This window comes from Puccinia triticina, chromosome 1A, assembly GCF_026914185.1.
Source record: "Puccinia triticina chromosome 1A, complete sequence".
NCBI lineage: Eukaryota > Fungi > Basidiomycota > Pucciniomycetes > Pucciniales > Pucciniaceae > Puccinia > Puccinia triticina.
In genome coordinates this window covers 8,726,501-8,736,229 of record NC_070558.1, presented here as the reverse complement: position 1 = coordinate 8,736,229, position 9,729 = coordinate 8,726,501, and the positions used below count along the sequence as shown (strand labels likewise).

Sequence of the window (9,729 nt, the reverse complement as noted above, 5' to 3'; positions counted from 1 at the left end):
CTTGGGGATGTCCCTGGTACATCCACTGTTTCCTGGATGACAGTTGGTTATGTGGGTAGCCTGAAAAACAGGGCCCCCAATGCCCATGGAAGTGATAGACCCCAGCCTGCTCTGACAGGGAGTACAGTGAGCCTTGTATGAAATTAATTCCTTGTAGTGGAACTAGATATTGCCCCCTGCAGGGCTTGGCTTGATGTGCATCCAGTAGCACGGATGCAAGAATGGAGCAAGCCCCAATGTTTTGCAATTCATAGCCTCATTTAAATACTTCTCAACTCGGGCTAACATGTCATGGTCAGTGGGTAGAAAATTGTATACACCACACCATTTTTGGACCATAGAAACTCAACCAACCAACTTCAAGTCACTAGTATTGGTGAGATGTTTAAAAATAGTCTTCAAAACACAAATATGAAAAAATCAAAATCAAAATTAAAATCAAAGTTATGTAATTTACAAAAATTAAACAAACAAAAAAAACAAAAAAGGCAATATTTTCTCAAAAAATTTAGAAGGTTGAGGAATGATAGTATGAGATCTCAAATGAATGATGATAAGTAAAAAAGTAAAAAACAATTGATTCTATGTGGTTTAAAAGATGTGTGGAGTGAGTCATTCATCAGCATACCTGGCATCCTGGCACTGTAATGTCCCCATTTTGACTGCAGATTGTCCACCCACCAAGCCAAACCTTTTTGGGGTCACATTTTTTTCATTTATTATCATTTGTTTCATGTTCCATTCTGTGAGGGTTAATCTTAGGGGGAAGGATGACTTGCCTCCGGTTTCTTCTGCACGGGTTCACTAGCTAGTTGATAGATTACTAGATGGGGAGAGTGTGAGGATCTCTCCCCGGCTTGTGAGCCTGAGTCTCTATAGTGACAGCAGGACACAAGAGAAAAGGGGGGAATATTTGGATTTCTTTGGATAAAGAAAATACAAATATAAGAGAGAGAGAGAGAGGGAGAGAAAGAGACTGAGAAGATTCAAGATTAAGCAGATATTCGAGGTTATTCTGGTGAGAATGCACGTCCACTGGCAATGCTACCTCTTTAGAAGAGTGCTGCCAAGCTGTGCTAGAGAGTGCAACAGCCTCCTCTCACCAAAGAAACATGGAGTGCTTCTGGATTAGACAAGTTTAATCCAGCCACAATTTTTGGCTTCCTTCTGGATAGTCAAGGTTCTTTAAAGGGAAACCTATGTGGTTTGTTTCTTACAAAAACCACAGAAAAAGAATGATGTTAAGCAGGGGCAGCCCTGTGATCAAGGATGAGGCAAAGGCCAGCAAAAGAAGAGCAAATCAAGCAGACACAGAGTTGTACCTCTGGGATAAACAAGTTTCAGTGAAAGAGGTTACTTACTGTCAATATCCTAGGTGCCTGTGATGGTAGGTATACTGGGAGCGTGGTAATCTCTTTGGTGGTGATCCTGGGGTTATCTGGGGTGTGGTTCTGGTGTGCTGAAGTCTGTAGATCCTCCTCAGGCAAGGGGGATCCTGACTACAAAAATTTTCACAGTTTGCTTATGTAATTTACACATGTACATGTGGTTTGGCGCGCCTGGTAGCGCTGACATGTCACAACTGCGCATGCGTGCTACAACTCAAGAACTCAGGGAAGGAGTAGAGTTACAAAGAATTGGTAAGTTGTAACTAGAGTTAAAATTGCATGAGGAAGCAGACAATGAAGTCAAAACAAGGATATCTCTTAAGATGAAAAAGATATGAAGTAATTCATATGTAAGAAGTAGAAAAAGGCAGACTTTAGGTCAGCTGAGTTGACTTTAAGGCTGACACGGCTCCTCCTCATGGTGGAGAGCTGTGACATGTACTTGTAACTACATGAAATGTCTATGGGTAGGCAAGGCGCGCAGGTGCAGCTCATAACACATTCTTGCTTTATGTCTATTCACCTTTCTCTGAAAAAAAGAATTAAGCTTGCAAGAAAAACTTGTGTTTTTTCAACTTTTTTAAAAAATCACAACTTTGTTTTTTCATTTTCATTTCATCATATTCCTCTTTATAAGCCTATTTTGAAAGACCTCACTGAAATGAATGAATTGAAGTTGGTGGGGGGAGATTATAGAGTCCAAAAAGTTGTGGTGGATACAATTGTCTACCCACTATACACTGATACAGTCCATTCGGCTGCCGCTTCTCGCCTGGTACTTGCTACAGGCTACTGTGCCGCAGCCGCCCGTAGCAAGTGTTGGAAGAGAGGCAGGACAGGGATTCTTCCCTCTCCTGGCCTCAACCAGGGTGAGAGAAATGAAGCTAATTCACTTCGGCAACTGCAACAGACAACAGGAGTAGGGTTCAGGCGTACACCTACTCCTGGCGAATTGGGGCTCTCCCACAAAGCACAGAAGGGTGGGTGGGAGGTGCCTAAAGAAATGGCGAGCGCGAGAAGTGGGTGAGGAGAGGAGAGATCTGTGGAGGGAGAAGTCCGCGTTGAGCATGTTTCTCCCTCTGCTGGGGACTCATATATGAGTCGCTCTGACTCAGCGCTGTGGGGTCTTGCATGACGGCTTGCTCCGCACGGTCAGGGCATGCCCAGCTCCGATCTCTCAGGTCTGCCCACTTAGCAGCCTCCATGGACGGAGGGGAGCTCTTGGTGCCCTGCTCAAACCCCCGCAATGCCCAGAAGAAAGTTTGCAAGACATTTCTTTTGACTAGAACACTTACAAACCATACACCTTAAGTTCTGATTTATTGAGAGGATGGACAGAAAGTTTCCAAAAGAATGAATATAAGTAATGTTATTGGAAAAAAGAAAGAAATTTCAAATTTGCACTGCAGGTAACAAAAAAACAATGTCTGAGGTGTTTTCACTGCCCACTAAAATTTAGGATGAATTTTGGGATTCATTCTATTATTATTTTTTATCATTCACATCACATGTCAGTCTATTGATTCTGGTTATGCATGGTTTTGTTGGAATATTAATAAAGATTTTCAAAAATTATCATTTAATTGACACAAGTCCCTCCCTCATACCTATGCTTGGGGGGGGGGAGGTGGGCAAATTGCCTGCCTCCCAAAGGGAGGGAATTGCATTTAAATTTGGCTTACAAGGGGGAGAGCTACCAGCCAAATGGCTTGGAGGTGATCTCATCCCCCTATATTACCTAGTAGCTCTTGGATAAACCTCTGGCCCTTGGAACCATTAAAAGTGCAAGACTTCCAGCTTCATAATAACAAATATCTCTATACCCTCCCAAGAATCCTTGTGTAGATAGAATAACATTGTAAGCAATTGCAGTAGATATATCTGGTGCCAAATCCATAAAAAATTCTCACAATCATGATCATCAGATCCCATGTATAACACTTACCATTGAGTCAAAAAACTGTGAGAGGGTCCATGGACCAATGATATGAACGGATCTGCATCTGTCAAACTCTACTTTGCAAGAAACAAGGGGGATGACTACAAATCACAAGCCACTGTATATTTTTGGCCAAATGTTTCCAAAAAGAAATAAAATACACCGGAGAAGCAAGGCTACAGGTTGGTGTATTCAGAATAATATGCAAGGCCTTCTGTTACGTTTAAATAGTTGCTGAGTTCAAAAAATGTGAAAATCAGACCAATTTCGCAAAGTGGTCAGGCCACGCAGGCGGCTTATGACATAAGCAAACTTAGTTAATTCCAAAGGTGGGGGCACCAAGCGCCTCCACTGGGGGGACTTATCCAATATTAGTTATTTAGGCCTGAGAGGAATGGCTAAAAACACCATTTCCATCAAATGTTGCAATAGCTTGCTTGCCTGCAAAGATTTCCTCAAGATTCTTCGATATTATGAAAGCCCAGCTTCTTTTCTAATTTTTAATGCTCTTAGATCATCACATTTCCTCATTCCTTGCTCACAATAACCCATTGAAGATGGGGGGTTGCAAGAGCCAAGCCTGAGGTCTGTGAAACATTATTTTTAGTGCAAATACCTTGCCTCAAGAAAAAAAAATGACAGATATCGCCAAACAACTTTGTGAGAACATGCATTTGGGCCTGTTCACTCAAGATTCTGAGGCAGCTCATTTGAAAAACAGTTATACTTGGACTGTTTTTGGCAGGATGAAGTTTTTGTTTACTCCAAACCTTGTATCTTGGGTTTGGGAAGGAGAAAAATGCACACAAAGGTGGCAGGAGATGGCCAGGCATCTGATGAGTCAATGTAGAGGTTGATTACACCAAGAACACATCATGCAGGGGCCTTAGCATAAAAAAGTAAGGATTATTGGCATTTCTCTCAGGCAAATTTCACCAATAAGGCATATGTGTTAATTTTGCAACATAAGCCTCTACTACGGAGAGTCCCTTTGGGACCCCCATTTGAGAGGCTTTGTTAAGCTCTGCCAGACCTGGGGCTCCAGAATCCAAGTCCAGGAGCTTTTGGCCAACTTTAAGTCCCTCAAGACTTTGGGGGTGAACTCACAAAGCTAGCCTCTCAGGAGGGACTTGCCCCTTATGTAGCTCCCCGAACTCGCGCACCAAGAATGGATTTTCAAGGTGATTTGTTTATTTTTTCTACAACTCACCCACCACATCCACTCCTTGTTTATTAGCTCAACATTGTTGGAACATGCTGGAGAAAGGAGTGCAGATGTTTACATCTCACATGATCCCCTCTACATTCTCGTGGAGAGCAAACTGTGGAAACTGTGTTGGTGAGCACAGACCCTTTCCATGCAAAATCCTCATTTGAATATGTTTCAAGATTGTTTAGCAAGGAATTACAGAAGTTTGAAAACTCCTGCCACCTAAATTTAGAATCTTGCCCCCGCAAAAAGGGGCGATAAGGCGCAAGTCCCTCCTGCCGAGTGTAAAAACCCCGGAGAAGGAAGAAAAGGTACCATCCGACTACATGATCGTAGCGGGCATCAACTCTCCCCCGGAGAGGTATATCACCAGGCCATAACACCGAGGGCTGTCGGAGGCTCGCTTCGCGAGACACGCACCCGCAGGCGTGGTGGTTCAGAAAAATAAATGTCTTTGTCGGGGAGGACGATGATCTACACGACGAGCTTCCGAGACAGCTTGGCTGGAGAGGAATGTAGAAGTCTGAGGGATAGCCCTAAACCTTGAGGGAAGATTCCGAGGAGCATCCTCGGAGCTCGACCCCTCATACTGCCATGTAAGCGCCCGCCGCTGGCCTGAAGCACGTAATGAGAAACATTGGTTTATCTTGCAGGTTTGGAGGCTTAGGGCGTGCAGGGTTTGGCTAGGCGGTCCCCATGGACTCGACCGACCTCCCGCTACGCTTCCGGTAACAAACATCCTGGTTTCGTTGCACCGAGTGACATATCATTTCATTTGACTCCATACAACCTAACGACTACCGAAGTGATCAAGCAAAACATTGAGAGCCTCCGACTCTTGTCCGAATTCTTTGACTACGACACAAGAGCACGAAACGACCTTTCGAGCTGTGCCGTCTCGGTCGATCTGGGTAGGCAGTGTGGATTAGTAAACGCTTGGGGGCGAGGACCGGTGGGCTGAAATGAGCTTACCTTGCAGAGACCACACCATTCGCCGAGGAGTTTTCCATCTCCGACTTTGATGAGGTTGATCTTGTGTTCAGAGCAGAGTGCTTCGATCAGTTTGACATAAGCCTCTTCAGTGCAACCTTCGTTGAGCACGCAGAGATGGGCCTGTCGTTTGTCGAGGGCCTTGGCGGCCTCTCTGAGACCTCGGGCGAGACCATCGTGAACCTAAGATTGGAAATGCGAACTTTTGTATATCAGCAGGCAGATTTGATTATACTGAAGGAAAAAATTCTTACGAGGGCTGTCTTTAGGACTTTAACGAGAGCATCTTCGACACTCATCTGACCTTTAGGGGCATCCGCCTCCTTGGTGACCTCGACCTCCTCCTCAGCGGGGATGTCAACTGGTGCGTCCTCTACGTCCGACATGTCGTTTGAAGTAGTAATTTCTTCTGTTTGAAACGTTAAAATTTGAGGACCATGTCGAAGAATCGGCTCAGTAGAATGCACTAACCTAGTTAGCTGACCGTCTACGTCCTCAAGGAGCTGATAGTGTGTGTGTAGTGTGTTCGTTCGAATATCTGATCACGCCTGGAGTTGCTAACGGGATTCGGATCACCGGTACATCGGCTGGGCGAGTGTTGATTAGGTCAAAGGTGATGAGACGGGGGCTTGCGTGACCTGTGCCCTAACTGGGCCAGCCCAAACGCGCGGCCCGCCCGCATGCCCCTTTTTGTTCGGCCACCTCAAAATCGGGGTTTCGCACAGTCCCTCGAGACTTTGGGCCCCCGGGGGGTAGGCTGAACTCGCGTAGCGAGCCTCCGTCAGGAGGGACTCACCGTACCTCCCCACATTGGCACAGCAAGAATGCCATCTTGATTCCAGTTATGTTCACAGCTGGTGAACAATTGTGGTCTTGTAGGGCTGATAGCATCCTCTGAGAGAAAGCTACACAAAAAAACAACCACTCATTGTGCACACAAGCTGCAAGGTGCAGCGGTCAAGTTGCACACTGCTTGTAATTCCAGCTGTTTGGGGATTTTTGTGGAATTTCTGCGGGTGGCATGAGGGAATTATAAAGCTTCACAAATTCCACCCAGCCAAACTCAGATTCTTGGCACGCCAAGAAGGGGCAATAGCGCGCAAGTCCCTCCTGCTGAGGGCTGTCGGAGGCTTGCTTTGCAAGACACACTCCAGCAGCAGAGGGACTTTGTTAAGTTCGGGTTTTCGCGCGTGCAGAGACAGCATTCACATTCTTCAGGCAAATTGCCAATTTCTGGCAACTTAACCCAACTGGCAATTGCATTGGTCCGGGCAAAACCCCGGGTCAGCAAATCTCAGGCTTGATTCCAGGCTTCAGCAAACTTTAGCTAGCCTTAGCCTGAATTTCTGAAATCAAACCTCAGGTTAACTTGCCCTGAAAATTTCCAACAAATACATAAATGTGAATGCCTGGATGTAGTGCAGTAAACCCTCCTAGCTAATGTGCAGTGATTCCCTTCACTTGTGAGCTGTCCTAATCAATGGGTTCACCTTTTGAATTTTTCAGCAACACAAATTGGGAATCACCATAGCATTCAAGGCCAAACTTAAAAGTTCCCCCTGGTGGGAGGCTTGCTGTGGTTGAAGGCAAAGCCACTCCTCCCAACTTGTGTATTATTGCAAATTTGATGTGGGAGCAGAAAGTTTTCTGGCTGGGAGGTTTTTGATTTTTTTATAACTCCCCCTCACCCCCCCCCCCCCCCCCCCCAGCCTCTCCAAAGTTCTGCTTCAAGTGTACCTTAAATCACTGTCCCTAAAATTTGGCCTAGTCATGTTTTCTCTATCATTATCTGTGTGCCTTCAAGAATCTTTTCAGAAATTGAAGAATGTGTAAGATTTCCAAATGAGGGACCATTTGTTTGTGACTCCAGAAATCATTTTCTGGCTACAAGATGTGTCTATCCAGCTCTTTTGTTATATCATTTTTGCATTTTTTTAGCAGATACTTTCTGCTACTCCTCTGGGAATTGAGAGATAACTAATAAGCCTCTACTATGGAGAGTGGTCCCCCAGACCTTCCTTTTGAGTGGCTTTGTTAAGCTAGGCTTTCACTTGAAAGTTCAAGCCACTTTGACTGGAGATTTCAGACATCTCTAAATTCTGCAAATACTGGGACAAAATTCATAGCTCATGTGGCATCTGAACCATCTGATTGCCCCCGGACAGTGAATTTCAATTCCCAGAATATGTTGAAGGTTTGACCAAAAAACATGAACAGTTCTTCCTTCTGAGGCCTCCCACAAGTGCAAGCCTCCAAAGAAGGGGCGTGACACAGTGCTAACTGTTGGCGTGCATCCTGAGTTATGTATGTTACATACAAGTTAGATAAATAGTGGTGGTTAAAGTGAGAAAGGTTTTTCAAATAAAATATTTTGGGGGTTGAGGTTCTACAAATCCGAAACAACCGGCCAGAAGCAAGTGGCGCAGGGTAGGCCCATGGGCTGCTCAGTCACGACGTCTGCCTTGCTGCCGCAACGTCCTCGTTTGGTCCGGTGGACCGCGTCGCAGCCCACGAGGGGCAAACTTTAATGCTGTTTCCTGCGGCCGGCTGGAGTTTGCAATTCCTACTGGGCCGATGTTTCGAACGATCTTTCTCAGAACGACGACGAAACTTGGGACGAGCCATCATACCATCCCCAGGTCTTATTCCGCTGCAAGCTGTTGCTCGACAGGCCACCAGGATATCAGGCTTACGAAGGGTATCAACCACAGCCGCACACCGATTAACCCAACTGACCAGTCCACACAGAACCATATCGTATACTCCAACTCAATGACGGAAGACAAATCAGATCAATCGACTCATGAGATCATCAACCCTACCCGTTCATTCTACCAGCGCCAATTACCAGAGAGTTGTCTGTCGTTTACATCCGATCGAGGGAAAGCTCTCTTTCGTTCAGCTCTCGCCGATGGCCATCTCGAATCATTCTTTCCACTGGCTTCCCAACTAGTCACTCAGCATGAACCTTCGTTTTGCGGCTTGGCTACGCTCTGTACGGTTCTGAATGCACTAGGCGTGGATCCCAAGAGGGTTTGGAAACACCCTTGGAGGTGGTTCGAGCAAGACATGCTAGACTGCTGTCGCCCGCTCGAGTCTATACGCAAGAACGGAATCACCCTCGCCGAGTTTAACTGCCTGGCTCGTTGTAATGGTCTCGCCGTAAAGAGTCAATCACCGCCCATAGGAGCTCCAGAGGATGATCCAATAGGATATCAAACTGGCCTAAAAGAGTTCCGCTCGCAGCTCGCCAAGATTACCGCTCTATCATCTGCCTTCCTCGTCGTATCTTTCTGCCGGGCGAGCTTAGGTCAGACAGGGACCGGGCACTTCAGTCCGGTTGCTGGCTACTCGCCTGAAGAGGATCGAGTGCTGGTTTTAGACGTCGCAAGATTTAAATATCCAAGTTATTGGGTCGGTTTAGAGGATCTTTACAAGTCAATGATCCCAGTCGATCCGGCTAGTCAACGTCCACGTGGATATACGATCTTGAGCTATTCGCCCTTTCTCGAGAAAGCCAACTGTCTCACCTGTAACCCTAACCCGCCTTCGATCACTAGAATCAATCTTAACAAATCCTCGTGGGCTATCCTCTCGCGTGAACTCAGCCCAATCCTCGAATCTGTGAAGGCCGAGCCACTTTCGGTTGGCATCCAAAAAATCTATGCTTATATCTCCACTAGCCTTGCTCAGATTCCCAATCCTATCGAGATTCGCCCTGGTGTTGAGTCTGAAGCTGAAAGTCTGTTCGGTCAGATCTCATCTTCTGCACATCTTTTAGATGATGGCAATCATCCGGAAAAGCTCCCTCCGCTCTTAATCGTCTTTGCTTTGGCTGTCTTGCCATCCCACCCACTTCCCCTTGATCTCAAGTTCCTCGAACCCGAGTTGGCCTATCTGAGGTCACAGCTGCACGCGCTTGGGGAATGCTGTTCCCTGGAAAACGACCACGAGCATCCTCAGGAGCACCGCTGTGAATGCAAAACATCTTGACCAGTCGTCGGTTCTTGATCATTGGATTTTCACCAGTTCTTGGTCTAAATCGTCTTTCGCAACTTTCGTTTTTCCATTTCTTCCACAGATTTCAGACAATTTTTGATGCAAAAGCAAACCCGTTTTTTTAGCCTCTCGCTTCGTTAGAACGGATATGTTTGTTTAAAAAAAGAGCTTGATTACTGGAGAACTTCCTGTCGTATTAAGTA

At 45.9% G+C, this 9,729-nt stretch overlaps 2 protein-coding genes across 2 annotated transcripts; one reads left to right on the top strand and one right to left on the bottom strand.

Moving 5' to 3' along the window:
* Positions 1-5,327: 5,327 nt before the first annotated feature.
* On the bottom strand, positions 5,328-5,913 carry PtA15_1A969 (uncharacterized protein; the record flags this gene model as incomplete). The annotated part of the gene is made up of 3 exons (XM_053166051.1): positions 5,328-5,444; positions 5,510-5,710; positions 5,782-5,913. 3 exons carry the CDS (start codon positions 5,911-5,913, stop codon positions 5,328-5,330), a joined length of 450 nt encoding a protein of 149 aa, XP_053017182.1.
* A 2,188-nt stretch (positions 5,914-8,101) lies between these two features.
* PtA15_1A968 (uncharacterized protein) lies at positions 8,102-9,520 on the top strand (the record flags this gene model as incomplete). The annotated part of the gene is made up of 2 exons (XM_053166050.1): positions 8,102-8,689; positions 9,041-9,520. 2 exons carry the CDS (start codon positions 8,102-8,104, stop codon positions 9,518-9,520), a joined length of 1,068 nt encoding a protein of 355 aa, XP_053017181.1.
* Between the last annotated feature and the right edge of the window lie 209 nt (positions 9,521-9,729).